The sequence below is a fragment of the Schistocerca serialis genome, chromosome 2, assembly GCF_023864345.2.
Source record: "Schistocerca serialis cubense isolate TAMUIC-IGC-003099 chromosome 2, iqSchSeri2.2, whole genome shotgun sequence".
Lineage (NCBI taxonomy): Eukaryota > Metazoa > Arthropoda > Insecta > Orthoptera > Acrididae > Schistocerca > Schistocerca serialis.
This window is the reverse complement of record NC_064639.1, coordinates 765,266,746-765,286,613: the sequence shown is the minus strand read 5'-3', so window position 1 is coordinate 765,286,613 and position 19,868 is coordinate 765,266,746. Positions and strand designations below refer to the sequence as shown.

Here is a 19,868-nt window from a genome sequence, read left to right as displayed (position 1 = left end):
ACAAGTTTCTTTCTTTGTAGTTTTTTCGTTTGACGCTTATTTCGTGAGATATATGGCCCAGTCACTATCAATGAACCACCCTGTATACTGTGACAATCCGATGGAAGGGTTTCGGCTTGGCGAATGCTGGGAGAAGACTATCTGCCATCACGTGTAGTGCTTACAGAGGAGTATGGAGGAAGTAGTATTACGGTATGGGAGTGTATCATGCGGTTACAGGCGATCATTGTAGGCAAAACCATCCCTTCCTTCCGTCTCCTCGACTTCTATGTCACCATCTATGGCCATCCCCTCCCCCACGCAGATCCTCTACGACCTTATTCCATTACCACACCTCCTCCTTTTCCTCGAACAGATACGGATCATCTACACCTCCCGTAAACTAGATCCCCCTCACCCACTTGTCTCTCCCATCCTCTTCCACCCCTGTCCGCTGCCGCGCCTGTATTCCCACGTTCCACCTGCTCTCCATCTCTCCACTCTCCTTACCCTCTCCCAAGGTGGCTTCCGCCAGCTCCTCCTGCCTGATGATGCCCTCCTCCCCTCCATCTACCCCTCCTATCAACTTTGATCCTCCTCTTCCACTTCCCACGTTTTTTTCCTCAGGGCAGCCTCCCTCCCTTCCCTCCCTCCTTCCTTCCTCCCTCCTCCACCTCTGGGCTTTCCCTACCCCCATACCTTCCTTCCTCCCCCCATCTCCTCTGCCACTGGCATCTCCTCTCTCCCCTCTCCCTCCTCCCCCACCTTTTCCCCCTTTTGGCAGGTCCCCAGACTCCCACACGTTAAGTGAACATTAGCGCGCCGGAGATCATCGCCATCGGTTTTGTGTGTATGTCGTCGTATTTGTGCTTCAGTGTTTTTCGCCGCCCACACTCCATCGTTTACGTGTGTCATCTCCATCATCAGTATTCGTGTACAGTGCTCACAGTTTCTTTGGTTTTCTTTCCGTGTGAGCGACTTCGTGTTATTTCGTTACTATGTCTACTGGTTTTTGTCCCCCGTTATGGTATGTTCATTCTGTGTCACCATTGTTTTCTCTTGCACAACCTGTGGCTGAAGAGCGGCGTACTGTTGCCGCTGCCAACCCACCTTGTGTAAGGGGTAAAATGACAATAAAGAAAAAAATCGCGCGGTTAGAGTGTGTCCTCCCGATTGCGCTTAAGGAAACGCTACATGTGGAAGGGCACGAATAAATTTCACAGCATTGTCTACCGTGCACAGTGCAGGAAAAATTTGGAGATGATGATTATATCAGTGTGACAATACACCCTGTTATAAAGCAACATCTGTAAGACAGTGGTCTGTGAACAGTAACATTCTCGAAATGGACTGATCCGCCGAGATTTACGACCTCAATTCAACAGAAGACCTATGGAATGAGTTACAAAGTTGACTTCGCTCCAGACCCCAGCGTCCTCCTCTGGTGTCATCTCTTTAGGTAGAACGGATAGAAAGGACAGCCATTGCCCTACACACATTCACACATCTCATTGTAAGTGTTTCGAGCAAAGTTCAAACCATGGTAAAGGTGAAGGGAGGCAACCACATTAATCTCTAGTAACAGGTATCCTGATGCGGTTGATCAGACAATGTAGGTTTTAATCTCCAGTCACAGTGGGGATTGTAGAGCGGGCCTCACCTGGCGGCGTTCCAATCGGGGTCTGGCTTGGAGTGCCTGTTGCAGGCGAGGACGATGGCCAGCACGGCGAGCATGAAGGTGAGGTTGACGGCGCAGGTAGCGGCCACCACGAGCAGCACCTCGCTGCCGCCGTAGCACGCGCCCGACACGGCGCGCTGCTCGCCTGCCAACATACGCCGCACACACTCAGTCCAGCTGCAGGCGTCGCAGCAGCTTCTGGCTGTGTCAACTATCGGAACATATCACAATATACACTGAAGGGCCAAAGAAACTGGTACACCTGCCTAATATCGCACTGCCCCCCTACCCTGCGAACACATAGAACGACGTGGCATGGACTCGACTGGTGTCTGAAGTAGTGCTGGAGGCAATTGACACCATGAATCCTGCAGGGCTGTCCATAGATCCATAGCAGTACGAGAGGATGGAGATGTCTTCTGAACATCACGTTGCAAGGCATCCCAGATATGCACACTCCGTCGTTAGGCCACAAGTGGCCCATCGTGACCATCCGACCGCCGTGTCAACCTCAGCTGAGGATGCGGATAGGAGGGGCATGTGCACACCGCTCTCGCGGCCGTTATAATGGTTTTCTTTGACCGGAGCCGCTACTACTCGTTCGAGTGTTGAGTACACCCCGAAAAATGGCAACAGGGCGTGGCGACCCGGATGGTTACCAACCCAAGTGCCGGCCACTCCCGACAGTGCTTAACTTCGGTGACCTGACGGGGACCGGTGTAGCCACTGCGGCAAGGCAGTTGCCCATCCCAGATATGCTCAATTATATTCATGTCTGGGAAGTTTGCTGGCCAGCGGAACTCAGAAGAGTGTTTCTGGAGCAGCTCTGTAGCAATTCTAGGCGTGTGGAGCGTCGCATTGACCTTCTGGAGCTGCCCATATCCGTCTAAATGCGCAATGGACACGAATGTATGCAAGTGACCAGACAGGATGCTTACGTACATGTCACCTGTCACAGTCGTGTCTAGACCTATCAGGGATCCCATATCACTCCAACTGCACTCGCCCCACACCATAAAATTAAATGTTCGTGAGGGGGGTACCAGGTTGAGATTCATTGGGAGAGTCCTTAGAAAATGTAGTCCATCAACAAAGGAGGTGGCTTACAAAACACTCGTTCGACCTATACTTGAGTATTGCTCATCAGTGTGGGATCCGTACCAGATCGGGTTGACGGAGGAGATAGAGAGGATCCAAAGAAGAGCGGCGCGTTTCGTCACAGGGTTATTTGGTAAGCGTGATAGCGTTACGGAGATGTTTAGCAAACTCAAGTGGCAGACTCTGCAAGAGAGGTGCTCTACATCGCGGTGTAGCTTGCTGTCCAGGTTTCGAGAGGGTGCGTTTCTGGATGAGGTATCGAATATATTGCTTCCCCCTGCTTCTACCTCCCGAGGAGATCACGAATGTAAAATTAGAGAGATTCAAGCGCGCACGGAGGCTTTCCGGCAGTCGTTCTTCCCGCGAACCATACGCGACTGTAACAGAAAAGCGATGTAATGACAGTGGCATGTAAAGTGCCCTCCGCCACACACCGTTGGGTGGCTTGCGGTGTATAAATGTAGATGTAGATTACAGAGCCTTTACCAGCTTGAACAGTCCCCTGATTACAAGTGGGGTCCATGGATTCATACAGTTGTCTCCATACCCATACGTGTCCATCCGCTCGATACAATACGAAACGAGACTCGTCCGACCGGGCAACATGTTTCCAGTTACCAACAACCCAATGTTGGTATGACGGGCCCAGGCGAGGCGTAAAGCTTTGTGTCGGGCTGTGATCAATGGTACATGAGTGGACTTTCGGCTCCGAAAGTCCATATCGATGATGTTTCGTTGAATGGATCGCACGCTGACACTTGATGACCCAGCACTGAAATCGGCAGCAATTTGCGGGAGGTTTCCACCTCTGTCAAGTTGAACGATTCTCTTCGGTCGTCATTGGTCCCGTTCGTGCAGGATCTCTTTCCGGCCGCAGCGATGTCGGAGATTTGATATTTTACCGGATTCCTGATATTCACTATACTCTCGTGAAATCGTCGTACAGTAAAATCTCCACTTCATCGCGATCTCGGAGATGCTGTGTCCCATCGCTCGTGCGCCGACTATAACACCACGATCAAACTCACTTAAATCTTGATAACTTGCCATTGTAGCAGCATTAACTGATCTAACAACTGCGCCAGACACTTGTCGTCTTCTATGGGCGTTGCCGACCGCAGTGCCGTATTCTGCCTGTTTATGTATCTCTGTATTTGAATACACATTCCTATACCAGTCTATTTCGCGCTTCATTGTTTTCCACATTGCTGTTTGTTTCGCTAAAAATAAGAACGAGTGTTTCGTGCTTTTAGCAATACTCTGGGGCGTTGAAACTGACGGTTCTCGAAGACGGTCTGTATACACGCGGTGTCCCAGGAGAAATGGTCAGTATCTAGGGATATGACAGGAACGATCATTTGAAGCAAGAAACTACTATGGGCACGCGCCCTATTTCGAATGGTTTCATGTGCAGAGTGATCCAAAAGTCCGTTATTTTTTGAAAATGCACTAATTCACCGAATAACGTACATAGAGGGGTAAAACTTGACACACATGCTTGAAATGGAATGAAGTTTTATTGAAACCAAAAACGAGCGCACAAACCGGCCAAGAGAGAGCGCCGGACAACAACACGTCAGTGACGCTGCATAAGAATCGTGTGTAAGATGAACTGTAGTGAGTGAGGGAGTCAGATGTGCCAGCAATAGTGGCATGTTGACTTCACCAGAAAAGGTACTGTTAGTGAAGCTTTGCTATCAGAATGGAGTATCCGCAACTACAGCCTTACGATCCTATTGCCACAAGATGGGTAGTCAAACGAGTAAAGATCCTGCGACAAGTGTTGTGAAGAAAATGATCACGATGTTCAAAGCTGCGGGTTATTTAGAGGATCGGGCCCATATATGGTGACCAGACACGAGTACTCCTGCTGCTCGGTCAGTTCAGGAAGCAATGGAGACTTGAGCGGTTCATCTCCATGTGGTCAAGTCAGAGCTCGTGAATACCGAAGTCGCTTCGGCATTCCATGCATTACTGTTTGGAGAGCACTAAGGCGTAGCCTCCAGTGCTATCCGTACTAAATCCAACGTCATTATGAACTGTTAGTCACCGACTTTGTGACGCGGAGAACGTTTGCGGTGTGGCCACTTCAAAAACTGGGGGAAAATAACGATTGTTTGAGGACCGACGAAGTCCATTTTACATTCTGAGGATTAGTCAACACCCACAACTATGTAATCTGAGCTACCAAAAATCCTACAGTTGTTGCGTAAACTCCATTGCATGACGAGAAAGTCACGGCATGGTGTGGATTTACTACAACAGTTGTGATCGGACCCATTTTTTTTCGGAAATGCATGGTGCTGCTTTTCGAACTGTCATCATGACGGGTGCGAGGTACGCCGATATGTTACAGAATCGCATCCTCCCTAGCCGGTAATAGTTCATCATACCTACCGATATGCTGTACAGTGCTGTTCACAACATTGGCCCTCGATTACAAGAATTGTTAATCAAAATACCCACGCGTGTACTGCCGGTCTACAGTGTCCAACGGGCACAATATTTCGGCGAACATACATGTCACCATCACCAGATGAACTGACGGACTGAGCTCCTGTGAACGTGCCGGCAAGGAGATCCGTACGCTATGGCTGCTCAGAGGAAACTGGGTTCGGTCGGGTGCGTGGCTTCTTCGCGAAGAAACTTGTCTTCGAGTAAAGCGGAGTTCACAACATATACATGTTTTGCCTCCTATTTATTCTGGTGGTGCGTCTTCTAGAGGTGATTGGCTTCCGGTTGGTTCCACTCTGTCTTCTTCTTCAGTGACAGCCTATGCCGTAAGGAGCTGGGGCCAGCGTGCGTTGGCATTGCGCCGTATCTTCTGCCCCAGAGAGCGTATGTACCGGTTCTCGGATTGCCGCGCCTGTTCGTAGAAGCGGCGGGCAACCATACGGACGTGGTCCTTGACTTTGCGGACCTCAGCGAGGTCGTGCAGTGGTCCAGATGGGAAGTCCCGCGGCAGGTGCAGCGCGAGGCGGAGAGCCCTGTTCTGCAGATATTGTAGTTTCTTCAGGTGGTCGTCTGCCGCATTCCCCCAGACGACAGCCGCGTAATCGAAGACAGGGCGGATTAGCGCCCTGTACAACGTGACGCCCAGTCGCGGAGGAAGAGTCGACGTCGGGTTGAGCAGGGGGTAGAGCTGGAGAAGTCGACCCCTTGCTTTGTTTACGACGCCCTTCACGTGTGGGCCCCAGGTGAGGCGGCGATCTATGGTGACCCCAAGATACTGCGCTGTCGGTCGCCAGTTGACAGGACTGCCTCCAACGACGAGTGGGGGCAGAGCGGCTGGGATGACACGACGGGTTGCAATGAAAAATTGCGTCTTGGCGCCATTGAACTGCAGTTTCCACTTGACGGCCCAATCGGCTAGGGTGACGACAGCGTGCTGCAACCTCTGGCGAAGTGTGTCCGCGCGCATACTTCGTGAGTAGAGCGCAGTGTCGTCGGCGTACAGTGCTAGATGCACACGAGGGACCGTCGGCGTATCAGCCGTGTAGAGCGTGTACAGGATCGGCCCCAAGACCGACCCTTGTGGCACGCCTGCTCTGATGGGACGGGCTGTCGACAGGCCAGTTTCTGCACGGACGTGAAAAGTCCGTCCATCGAGGAAGGACCGTAGCAGACGGATGTGGGATCCAGGGACCCCCATTTCGAGAAGTTTGAAGAGCAGCCCATCGTGCCAGACGCTGTCAAAAGCGCGCGAGACATCAAGGAAGACTGCTCCGAAGTATTCGGGCCTCTCCAGGGAATCGAAGGCTTCTACCACGAGTTGTAGAAGTTGGTGCTCCGTAGAGTGGCCCTTACGGAAGCCGAACTGGGCATCTGGGAGTAGAGCTTCGGCGGTGACGTGTTGCTGTAGCCTCTTCAGGTAGATGCGCTCGAAAACTTTCGAGATGGCAAGCAGCAGACTAATCGGGCGATAGCTCTTCGGCTGCCGGAGATCTTTTCCCATCTTAGGAATAGCCACAATCTCAGCATGCTTCCACTGCAGGGGAAAGTGACCGGTGCGAAAGATCTTGTTGAAGATTGCAGCCAGGTGAGTAGAGGCGACCTCAGGCAGTTGTTTCAGCATGGCAGTGGAGACGTCGTCAGGGCCTGCAGCTCTCTTTGGATTGAGGGCCTTCAGAGCCGCCGAGACTTCTTCAGGAGTTGTGGCCTCGATGTCATCATCGCCCTCCGTTCCCAGATAGCGAGGGAGCCGGTCAGTGACCATCTCTTCATGTTCTGCGTCCAGTGGATCCTCTACAGGCTTGAAGTTCTCTCCAAAAACATCGGCGAGGGCATCAGCCATCGCGTTTGGTTCACAGACAGTTCCGGTTGCAGTTCGGAGAGGCGGCATACGCTGCGTTCGCCGTAGGAAGTGTTTCGCGGTCCTCCAGGCAGACCCGTCGTCAAGCTGAAGAGTCGCCACACGGCTAGCCCACTCCCAGTTGCGGTGATTGTCCACAGCCACCGTGATTTCGCGCCGCATACGGTTGAGTTGCCGTTTGGTGGCGGGGTTCCGTGTACGCTGCCATTCGCGGTACACTCTGTTCTTCTCGGCAATTTGTGCAAGGTGAGCGGGGGGCAGCTGTCGAGAGTGGTCCTGGCGCTCGCGTCTGGGCGGAGCCGCCTCATTGACTGCGGCGAGAGCGGCGAGGGCGGCGTCTGTGAAGTGGAGGAGGGAATCTTCAGCTTCTGCGTCGTCTACAGGTGGCATCCCAGCTAGGGACTCGGTCACGGTGTGGCGAAAGAGATCCCAGTTGACTCCAGAGAGTGACACCCCACGCCTGGGTAACTGCGGTGGGTCGAGGTCGACGTCAAAAACAACTGGCACATGGTCAGAGGAGAGAACATTCCGTGTCGAGGCGAGGATGCGGTGCGGAATGCCTTTCACGACCGCGAAGTCGACGATGTCCGGTTGTCCATTAGCGGGGAAGATGGTGGGATCATAGGGACCCACTACCACGGCGTCATTGCGATCCACGATTCGGAGGACGCGGCGTCCGTCTCTGTTGGTGAGTCGTGAACGCCAAGCGACGTGCTTGGAGTTGTAGTTTCCAGCGATGAACAGCTTGCCTCCGATGGAGAGAAGAGATTCTAAGTCCGCATCTACCCAAGGATGCGACGGTGGTTTGTAGATGGCAATGAAAGTTATGGCTCCCGCTGACGTGTGCGCGACAACTCCAATCGCCTCCAGAGTCACGAGCGGCGGCAGTTGAATCTGGTGGTGACGGATCCCATTCCGTATGTAGATGGCCATTCCTCCGCCGGCAGTTGGCCTGTCAGCACGGTAACAGGAGTAGTTCGGCGCTTTGACTGCAATGCCTGGTTTAAGGCGGGTTTCGCTGAGCAGACAGATGTCCACGGCTTCATCACGAAGAAATTGACGAAATTCGCCAGCTTGTGTGCGTGGACAGAGGGTGTTCCACGCGACGACCGTGAGTCCTCTAACACTTCCCATAATGAGTAGTGGAGGAGCGTCTGGTGGCTGCCGGAGCGGCAATCTTCTGTGCAGCGGTCAGGTGCTGCGTGAGGACATCAAGCAGTTTTGTTGCGCTCGCCACAAGTGCGGTGAGTTGAGTAATCAGACTGGCGACGTCCGTGGCGGAGGCGGCAGGAGTCGTATCTTCTCTGGCGCCGATGGAGGTGGCCACCTCTTCGCCATTGTATTCTTCTGGGGCGTTGGTTGTGCGACCCCCCGTCTTGCGCCGGCCGCCGCGGCGTTGGGGGCGTGCACCAGACGTCACGGGTAGGGCAGCAGAGGAGGGGCCCGATTCCGGGTCCGACGAATTCTGCACAGGTGGAGTGGCGCAGTTTAGTAGTGGATGTCGTGCCCCTGCGTCTTCAAAAACATCGCGGGTGTGGGAGTCTTCATTGCGGCGACGTGCCTGAGGGCCTGCATGGTCGGCGTCATCGCTGTTGGGTCGGTAGGGCGCCAGTCCTCTGGCGACAACCGTGGCGTGGGAGATTGTAGGTTCAGCCTTGGCAGACTTCTTCTGTTTCGCGGCGACTGGCTGGCCTCGCTGACGAGCGCTGGCGCGTCTCCAAGCTTCACAGCCGCGGTAGCTGGCAACGTGAGCGCCCCCACAGAGAGCGCACGTTGGCTGCTGCTTCCGAGGGATGGGGCAGTCCTTCGCTGGGTGTGCACCGGCGCACTTCACACATTTTTCAGGCATGGAGCAATGCCGGGCGACATGGTTGATGCCCTGGCACCGGTAGCACTGAACAGGGCCTCTCTTGGCGCGCAAGTCTTGTCTGGTCACCGAGACGTTGACGAGTCGGGTGAGCTGGTAGAGCTTCCTGTTCTCGATTGTATCGGTTGCGATGACGAGAAACAGGGGCATGTAGTCACGTGATTTGGGCTGCTTTATCTTGACCACAGTTCTGACACTGAAGTCGAGCTCTTCGAGTTCTTCTTTAATGTGATCCGGCTCCATGTTGAAGGGCAGATGCCGGATGACAATCTTCAGGACGCGGTCCGGTGTGGTGGCGTGAGTGAAGAAAGGGATTGCCCTTTCAGAAGCCTCCTGCGTCACGCGTCGGTAGTCGTCTGCTGAGCGCAGCGTAATCTTGTACATGTCTCGCCGGCGACCTTCACATTGTAGACTGCCGTCGTCCAGCTATTGAGAAGCTGTTGCAGCTGTCGGAAGGTCCGTTCGTATTTCAGAACGATCGGCGGAAGTGGCGCATCCCGCCTTGGCGCCGTGGAAGGGCGCGGTGGTTCCTCTGGGGCATCCTCAAGGGCAGCAAAAGTGTTGGCAGTGGATGCCGGCTCGTGGGTGGACAGCACCCGTCGTCGCGCTGTATGGCGTCGCTTCGGGCGAGTGAATCCGTCAGCATCGTCAGCAGGCGTTCGTTTCGATCGCTTCTCAGCCGGGGAGCTGCGCCCGCCGGTAGGGGCCGTATCGTCTTCTCTTCTGCTTTTGCCGGATTGCCGACGAGGTGGTGGTACGGCAGACGGCTCGTCTTCTTCCGACTCCGGAAGCGGAACTGTAAGCGCATCCATAGCGATATCCATCATGTCCTCATTCGTTGCGTGGTCCGTCATAAGTGGGGGGCCAGATGGGGTCGCCGACGTAGCAAGCTCCGCCGGACGGCGATCTGCCACACCCTTCGCAGTACGTAGCTCCGTTCGCTTCGACATCTCTCGCGCGAATCCGGAATGTCTGCCGCGATCTGCGTGCGTACTCTGTCTCCTGGTGAGTTCGGTCGCGGCGGCGGCCGATTTAAATACCCTCCGCCCGCGGCGCGCTCCCTCCGCCGTCCGCGCCCCGCGCCACGGTTGCGCGGTGGAACAGATTGCGACGGCGTCTGAGATGACGTCGGAGTGATGGCTCTGTCCGCCGTGGTCGTCACAACTATACGTTTGCTCGATTTACTCTTGATTAACCCGATCGCTGGTTCCCAAGCCTTGCTAAGATTATAGCCACAGTCACGGTTTATGAGGTCGTCATTGGTGCGAATTTCGATGGCCTCTCTAACAACGCTGTCCCAGTATCTCGACGCCTGTACCAGAATCCTCGTGCGGTCATATTCCATGGCGTGATTTTCCGACAAACAATGTTCAGCGACCGCCGACTTGCTCGGATTCAGCAGACGAGTGTGCCTCTGGTGCTCACGGCATCGATCCTCGACGGTACGCATCGTCTGACCAATATACGACTTGCCACATTGACACGGAATCTGGTACACGCCGGCCTTCCTCAAACCGAGGTCATCTTTGGCGCTCCCCACCAGTGCACGAGTTTTATTTGGAGGACAAAACACAGTTCCGACCCGGTGTTTCTTCAGAATGCGAGCGATTTTCCCCGAGAGTGCGCCTGTGTATGGAATAAATGCAGTGCCTACCTCCTCCCTCGTGACTTCATCCATCTCAAGAGGTTGTGCTGCAGTGGTTGGGCGGAGAGCACGTTGAATCTGCCACTCTGAGTACCCAATTTTTCGAAATACAGTTCTCAGATGTTCCAATTCCTGGGGTAGACTCTCTGCGTCAGAGATAGTGCGCGCCCTATGTACTAGAGTTTTAAGTACCCCATTCCTCTGTGAAGGGTGGTGGCAGCTGTCTGCGTGCAAATACAGATCAGTGTGCGTAGTCTTCCGATACACCCCATGATCTAGGGTGCCGTCAGCCCTTCTCTTGACCAAGACGTCAAGGAAAGGTAATTTACCCTCCGTTTCAGTCTCCATAGTGAATTTGATGTTGGGGTGTATGGAGTTTAGATGTGTAAGGAAGTCAAGGAGTTTATCCATACCATGTGGCCAGATGACGAACGTGTCGTCCACGTAACGGAAAAAGTAAGTAGGTTTCCATTCGGATGACGACAGGGCTTCCTCCTCGAAGTTCTCCATGTACAAATTCGCTACCACCGGTGAGAGTGGGCTACCCATGGCGACTCCCTCCGTTTGTTCGTAGTATTCTCCATTAAAAAGAAAATACGTGGAAGTCAAGACATGCCTAAAAAGTTCAGTGTTCTTCTCGTCAAACTTCTGACTAATCAATTCTAGTGACTCTCGCAGGGGTACCCTCGTAAACAAGGAAACTACGTTAAAACTCACCATGATATCTGACTCATCCAACCTGAAGCTATCAAGGCGTTTAACAAAATCCACGGAATTACGGATGTGATGAGGGCATTTACCCCCATAAGGACTTAATATTCCAGTCAGGTATTTGGCCAACAAATATGTAGGTGCCCTGATGTTGCTGACAATGGGGCGTAATGGTACCCCCTCTTTGTGAACCTTCGGGAGTCCATATAGCCTAGGCGGTACCGGACCTTGGGGTAACAATTTCTTAGCGTCACCCTCGGGTAAATCTGCGTCCTTGGGAAGCGACCTCGTCTTGTTCTCCACCTTCTTTGTAGGGTCAACGCTGATCTTCCGGTAGGAATCGTCATTTAGCAGGCTCTGCATCTTGTCAGTGTAGTCCTTATGGGAGACAACAACTGTAGCATTGCCTTTGTCAGCCGGTAAGACAACAACTTCAGAGCGCTCCCTCAGATCACGAATGTCCGCCCTCTCTTTACTGGTGATATTTGACTTCATCGGCTTGGATTTCGTCAACGCATGACAAGTTTCACGACGTATTTCCTCAGCTGATTCAGGCGGAAGTCGAGCTGCAACCTGTTCAACAGCACTAACAATTTCTGCGACCGGAGTGAAATTGGGGGTGGGAGCGAAGTTGAGACCTTTCTGCAAAACCGAGACCGCATCATCACTCAACACCATGCCACTCAAATTGACGACAGTCTTGCACGGAACCTGCAGAGATGGTTTGTCAAGGAGACGTGAGAACTTAGCTGTTAGACGTCCCGTTGCCTTCTTATGGGCGGAATCAGCTGACACCCAGGTGACACCATCAATCCAATCCCAGGAAAAGGAAGTGAACTTACTAGCCAGTTGCAAATGTAGTTTGAGTAGTTCCTGTGAGATAAACTCAAGGCTCCCGCGGGTGAATTGCACTCTCTCACGTACCAATGCGAGGCTGGCTCGTTTCTTGGTTCTCTTAGCTGCTGCAGAATCGATGTGATGTATAACGTTAGCAAAATTTGGAACAACATTCTCGGAACGACAGCTCTTTAGAAAGGCAGAAGTACTTAGCAAACGACATCTACGGTGGCGCAACTTTTCAAATTACTTCATGCTGCGGTACATCTCCTTCCCGTGAAGGTGTATGATGTGTTTCTTGAGTTTCTCCCGGCGTATTTGATAATCAAAATATCCACGGGTGTACTGCCGGTCTACAGTGTCCAACGGGCACAATATTTCGGCGATCATACATGTCGCCATCATCAGGTGAACTGACGGACTGAGCTCCTGTGAACGTGCTGGCACGCAGATCCGTACGCTATGGCTGCTCAGAGGGAACTGGGTTCGGTCGCGGCGGCGGGCCACTGCGAATACAGTGTGTGGACATACAAGGTGAGAATGTGAGTCTCGCGGGAGGCGTGCGTAAGATAGTCCCTGCAGTCACGCTATCCTCTGTGCCCTCTGTGGCTCAGATGGATAGAGCGTCTGTCATGTAAGCAGGAGATCCCGCGTTCGAGTCCCGGTCGGGGCACACATTTTCACCTTTCCCCATTGATATATATTAACGCCCGTTAGCAGCTGAATGTATTAATATAATTCTAATTTCGTTGTAGACGGCTGCAAGTCATCAATGGTGTCTGTTCTTGCGGAGATGTCCGAAAGAACAGAAACCATATCCATGTAAGTGTAACTCCGTGAATTTCCGCATATTATTAGTACAAGATGCACTTGTCATGCTTCTGAAGTGAAGTACTGGAATACGGCCATATTAATACGTTTACAGTATTATTTAAATGATTTTATTCTTCGACTCTCCGTAAGCACAATACATAGAAATGACTGTAAGTGGGCCAAAAATATGTAAGTCTTCACAGTCAAAAGACTGTAGTAAGGGAAACAAAATAAAGGGGTGTTTTAATCCTTCCAATGACAGCTACAGTGGCAGAATGTAATCATTCAGGCACTGTTAAGTACGCTAGCTGATCAAAAGTATCCGGATATCCAAATGCGGAGATGATCACCGGATATCACGACAGGCGGACTCATCAGCATATAAAAAGGTTCAGTGATTTAGAACTTGGATTAGTCACTGGATGTCACATGAGTTACAAATCCATGAAGAACATTTCAACCTGTCTAAAGGTGCCCAAGTGGACTGTGGGTGATGTGACTGTGAAGTGCGAATGAGGAGGAACAGACACAGCTAAACCAAGACCAAAGAGACCTCATGTACTCGCGGACAGCTATGGTCGAACATTGCGTAGGGTGGTTTTAAGAAGCGCATGAGATCAGTGGAAGTAGTCACTCCTCAGTTCCAGAGTACTGCCATCAGTCCGGCTAACGTATTTAGCGTGCGTAGGAAATTAAAAACAATGGGCTTGTGGTAGATCATAAGCCACACATTTCTGTCGTCAAAACTAAGCGGCCCTTGAGGTGGTGTAAAGACCGACGCCAATGGACAGTGACTGACCGGACACACGTGATTTGGAGTGAGGAATCGCTTTGCATTGTAGCAATCGGATGTAAGAGCTTGAGTTTGGCGAATGCGCCGGCCGGAGTGGCTGTGCGGTTCTAGGCGCTACAGTCTGGAACCGAGCGACCGCTACGGTCACCGGTTCGAATCCTGCCTCGGGCATGGATGTGTGATGTCCTTAGGTTAGTTAGGTTTAATTAGTTCTAAGTTCTAGGCGGCTGATGACCTCAGGAGTTAATTGGCATAGTGCTCAGAGCCATTTGAAGCCATTTGGCGAATGCCTGGAGAACGTTTCCTGTATCTTGTGTAGTGCTAAAAGTGAGGTATGGTGGTATTAGGGATTGGGTATTTTTCGTGGTTGGAGTGTGGTTCTCTCATCGTGCTTATGGAAACGTTTGATGCACAAAAATATGAACAAATTTTACAGAAATGAGTATTGTGTACAGTAGACGAACAGTGGGGAGACGATGATTGTATAATCTCAACAATGCAGCTTATCATAAAGCACCTAGGAGGCAATGGTTTGTGGACATTACCATTACTGAACTGGACTTTCCTGCCGAGAGACCCGAACTGTACCCGAGGGAACGCCGTTAGAGTGAGTTACGACATCGATGTCGCTCCAAACCCTGCGTCCAACCTCACTCCCTCACGGTTTCGGCTATTGAAGAAGAATGGACGGCCATTCCTCTACACTTCACTGAAAGTGCCTCCAGCAGAGTTCAAGCCGTCGTAAAGGTGGACACACACTAATGGCCAATAATAGGTGTCCGGTTAGTTTTGATCAGACAGTGTAGTTGGCAGCCTGGGCCAGAGGCAAGCAGCATTACCCGGTTCGTGACTGTAGGCGGTGGTGGTGGCCGCGTCAGGGACGGTGTCGACGTCGGGCGCGACGGCGGCAGCGGCGACGGCGACGACCGGGGCGGCGGTGGCGGCAGCTGCGGCCGCGGCTGCGGTCGGCGCGCCGGGGGCGGCGGGGGTGGGGGCGGGGGCGGGGCGGCCCTGGTGCTGGTGCTGGTGGTGGCGCGCCTTGCCGTGGCGCACGCGGTGCGGCTCCGCACCGCCCTCGCCGCCGTCGGGCACGCCGGACAGGTGGCGCGCCACCCTGCACACAGGCGCACCAACCTCTCAGCAACAACACAGCGCAGCGACAAGGTGACGATTACTGAACTACATGAAAAAAAAAAAAAGCAGATTAGTTACAAACTACGGCGTGCGAGCATATTATTCAACATGTATACGGCACTTAAGATATTCGTATGTTCGATATGCCTTCCATCATTGGCGACGATGTGACGCAGATGCATAGCGAAATTCTGCATGACCTGCTGAATCGTCATTACATCGATGCTGTCGATGACCTGCTGAATGGCTGTTTTCAGCTCAGCAATGGTTTTGAGTTTACTGCTGTACACTTTGTCTTTAATATAGCCCTACAAAAAGGAGTCACGTGTGTCCAGATCCGGAGCATATGGTGGCCAATCGAGGCCCATGCCAGGGGCCTCTGGGTACACCAGTGCCAGAATTCGCTCCCTAAAGTGCTCCTCCAAGACATCACTCTCCTGTTTCGATGGGAGTCGAGCTGCGTCTTGCAGGAACCACATCTTGTCGAGATCAGGGTGACTTTGGATAATGGGGAGGAAATCATCTTCCAAACCCTTCATTTACCGTTCGGTAGTCACCGTGCCGTTAAGGGATATCGCATCGGTTATTCCGTGACTGGACATTGCACACAACACATTTACCCATTGAGGCTGAAGAGACTCTCGATCGCGAAATGCAAATTCTCAGTCCCCAAAATGCACCAATGTTGCTTATTGACGAACCCATCCAAATGAAAGTGGGCTTCGTCGCTAAACCAAATCATACTAATTCTTGAAAGAGGTGTTTTCACTCTGCACCAGAGTGTGAGCTGATATGAAACTTCCTGGCAGATTAAAGCTGTGGGCCGGACCGAGACTCGAACTCAGGACCTTCGGCAGGAGAGCTTCTGTAAAGTCTGGAAGGTAGGAGACGAGATACTGGCAGAAGTAGAGCTGTGAGGACGGGGCGTGAGTCGTGCTTGGTAGCTCAGTTGGTAGAGCACTTGCCCGCGAAAGGCAAAGGTCCCGAGTTCGAGTCTCGGTCCGGCACACAGTTTTAATTTGTCAGGAAGTTTCATACTAATTCGTAGCGTGCATCGCGGCCAACTTGCAGCTTGAACGTCCTAATTCAGAAGTGATCACGATTTTATTTCATTTAGCTCAGTCATCGTCCCCAGTATCTTCTTTCGCATCACGCCACTGTGTAGCAGTTGTATCCCCAAGAATGGGGTGACTGGCTAGAAACTACAAGGCATTTGAAGAACGCTCATGCCTTTTCTCAAGACTGCGCATTTTATACGGATGAGGGTAAATGGTAATTTACGCATTGAAATGAAATATTAACGCTGGCGCCAGTTGTAACTTGCGGGTTTATGCAGTTGCCTGTAGGAGACTCCCAGGTGGAGCTAGCTCGTTCGTTCATTCATTACTCAATGTAAGTCGAGTCGACATAGAGATACCATGCCAATAAAAGACTTTTAAATTGCAATAGTTTACAACTACTATGCAACACATGTGGCGGAAGGTATATAGGAAAAACCAACACAACATTCGACAACCGATGTAAACCACATAGCAGACCATGGGAATCTGGTACAAGGTATTCAACTTCTAGAGAATATTTAAGAGAAATGAATCAAAAGCCTACTACAATAGAGAAATATATCAAAATAGTTAGAACAAACAATGAAAGACATTGCTAACTGTAGAGGAAACATTTACAAAACAACCATCAGAAAAGAAGCTACTACTAAACTACCAAGCGAATATGACCAACCACTCACTGTTTACACTAACTGACTATGTAAAAGACTAGCGAACCCGGCAATGCTTCGCAACAGCTACATATGTTCGGAAATTGTATATAGGTCCTAATCTCCTCCTCCACCTCTCTTTGCCCATCTTCTCCTCGTCTCTCTCTCTGTCTATGTCCTCCTTCTTCCTCTCTCTGTCCATTTCCCCCCCCCCCCTTCCCCTCGCTATCTATCTCCTCTTCCCATCTCTCTATCTCACTTTAAGCCTTGTTTATTGAAACCACAGTTGGGAAATGAAGACAAACTGAATGGGTAAATCGCTTGTTATCATTAATACGGAGTGTTCAAAAAAGCTCTCCGCAGCGCCGTATGATCGTTAGCCGCGCGTGCTCTATGCCGCAGTGAATATAACGAAATGAAACTCAGTGAAATACAAGTTATTAATTTATTGAATATTCATTTTTACTTAGAAGTTTTCAAATTAAATCGTGAAAGTATCACCCTGTTGTTGAATACACAATTCAGCTCGTCTAATCACGTTTCCAAACAAAAGCTGTAACATTCCTTCTGTAACAGAAGCACTGAAAGTGGATATTGCAGTTTTCAGTTGGATTTTGGATGGTTTTTATAGACAGTTGCTTTCGCTGCACCCCAGAAGAAAAAGTCAGGTGGTGTTAGGTCAGGCGATCGAGGAGGCCAAAGTCCCTGTGAAATCGTGCGATCACCAAAAACATCAGCAGGCACTGACATTGAAACGCGAGCTCTACGCGCGGTTGCACCATCTTGTTGAAAATAACCGTTCAGTATTTCACCTAACACAAGTTCTGCAATGAATGGGTACAGAATACCACTGCAGTATCGTTGAGCGTTTATTGTTTCGTTGAAAAATCCAGGCAGGCGAACAATCATAACGGCACGCGCAGCTCACAATCAAACGGCACTGCGGAGAGAATTTTTGAACACCCCGTATAAAGTGGTGGGCGAGAGACCTCTTACGCTGCATGATGTGTGATGATAGTAACTTTAACGACAATTTTTCTCATAGTTTTAATCTGTGACCGGCTAGGACTGCAAAGTTTCCATGATAGTATTCTAATCATAAGTCGATAAGCTATAAATACAACATTCGTTATTCCTCTTAAACATAGAAAACAAAACAACACACCGTTTTGTACATAATTTTCGTTTAAAATTATATATTAGGAGGAAGAATATATGTGGAAGAAAAAATTTGTCCAATGGTTTAAATGCTCTCATAGTTAAGCTAAAACTGACTGCTGGAATGCAAACGAAACCTTGCATTTTCACAGCACAGTATTTTCTTTCTCGCAGTCAATTTTAAAAGGAAAACCGTACATTACTGTTTAGAAAAGTGCGCTTTGGCGTTCGAATAGGACTGTGTAACAACTTGAAATAAATTGCAGAAGGACTCCTAACAAAGTTTCTCCGTAATATGTTAGATGTGAGCAAGTTTCAGTCCGAAAGTTTATATGAGCATCGTCTATAAATCTGAAGTAAACTGATCAAGACCTTTTCGACATTTCTGGTAACGACAACTTGTCTTTAAACAGTATACATCAACACGTATAGTCAAACAAAAAAAACAAGTGAAAGTTTGCAACACTTGCAAACACAAATGACACACTACACCCAGATAATGGCAGTTAAAGTGTTACGCTACGGAAACACATTGACTACAAGAAAAAAAAATGGCTCTGAGCACTATGGGACTTAACAGCTGTGGTCATCAGTCCCCTAGAACTTAGAACTACGTAAACCTAACTAACCTAAGGACATCACACACATCCATGCCCGAGGCAGGATTCGAACCTGCGACCGTAGCAGTCGCGCGGTTCCGGACTGCGCGCCTAGAACCGCGAGACCACCGCGGCCGGCGACTACAAGAAAAATTGGAGGCTTTCGACCGGTTTTCCACATGAGGGAGGGCTACTTGGTTTTCAAAGAATGAATTGAACGCTGATCTGTAAGTACCTTTCTATTTAATTATGAAAAATTCCTATGAACTGTTTGAAATATACAACCAATATGTGACAACGAAAACGTCCTATAATATTCCAGGACACTCGCTAAAGATGGCTTGGCGAAAAGCGTATGAATGCATAAAAAATTAAAACGCAACTTGCAAAAGTGTTATTCTTGATACCGCTGCAATTTATAAACAGCTGCTGCAAAAATGACCTTACAGGAATAGACTGGTCGCTTTGGTTAGCGCCGACGATGTAGAACCGGTACCAGACAGTCATATCGTCATCGCAGTGGTTAGCACAATGGGACTCGCATTTGGAAGGACGACAGTTCAAAATCCGCGTCCGGCCATCATGATTCGGGCACGATATTGCAGCGCCAGTGTCAATAACTGCAGAAAATAAAGTAACAGAACACAAGCAAGATGTGGGACGGCTTTTACTATCGTATGGAAGTTTGAGAATAAGTGGAGGGCACATTGAAAATTTTATAGGTTAAATGAAAACTTCGATCCTAAACGTAATTTAGAAAAGGACCTCAGCCTTGAAAATTCCTGGCTTTTTAAAACTATGTGCCGGACAGGGACTCGAACCAGGGACCTTCCCTTTCGTGATCAAGTGCTCTACTAACTAAGCTGTGCAAACACGCCTCGAGCCCTACCTCCGTCAGGTCCCAGGTTCGAAGTCTAATCCGACAAACAGCTTTCATGTGCCAGGAAGTTTGAAATCGGCGCACCCTCCGCCGCAGAGTGAATATTCAATCTGGAAGCACGTATTTCAACTTGTACAGGGTGGAGCAAATAAAAGTGGCCCAGATGAGTGCATACGATTGGTCGTGAATTTGTGGCAGCATTAGTGGGAGAGGTGCCCATACAGCCGGCCGAACCTTAGAGCACATTTGCTCTATGTTCTAAGCTGACAGAGTAGTTATCAGAGGTCAGTCTGGTCGCGGCCCCAGCTTGATCTGCTAGTGTGCGATTGCTTTGTGTGGGAAGCCTTCAAGTCTAAGGTGTATCACAACAATCCTAATAGTCTTTCAAGAACTGCAACAGCACATTTCGGATGAGGCTGCAATAATTCTAGCAGTCCAGCTTCGATGCTGATCAGGGCTCAGAAGTGCCAAGAGATGAATGGTGGTGAGTTTCAACATATGCTAATGGAAACTGGCTGTACCTAACGACGTGACCAAGTTAGCTCCTGGACAGCCGGGTCTAATATTCTCTTTGTGGAGTAAAGATGAACGCAGAATTCAAGTTTATTTACAAATCCTAGATGAATTTCTCAATTTCCATTCCAGCTGTGTGT

At 50.4% G+C, this 19,868-nt stretch overlaps 1 protein-coding gene across 1 annotated transcript in view; it reads right to left on the bottom strand.

The window, feature by feature from the left end:
• The window catches only part of LOC126457986 (uncharacterized), a 40,507-nt gene extending 25,828 nt beyond the window's left edge, over positions 1-14,679 (bottom strand). Inside the window, exons 1-2 of the mRNA XM_050094751.1 lie at positions 14,573-14,679; positions 1,640-1,802 (exon numbers count right to left, since the gene is read on the bottom strand). Of these exons, the coding sequence (XP_049950708.1) occupies positions 1,640-1,713 (74 nt within the window). The 5' untranslated portion in view covers positions 1,714-1,802; positions 14,573-14,679. The remainder of the gene's footprint in view (positions 1-1,639; positions 1,803-14,572) is intronic.
• Between the last annotated feature and the right edge of the window lie 5,189 nt (positions 14,680-19,868).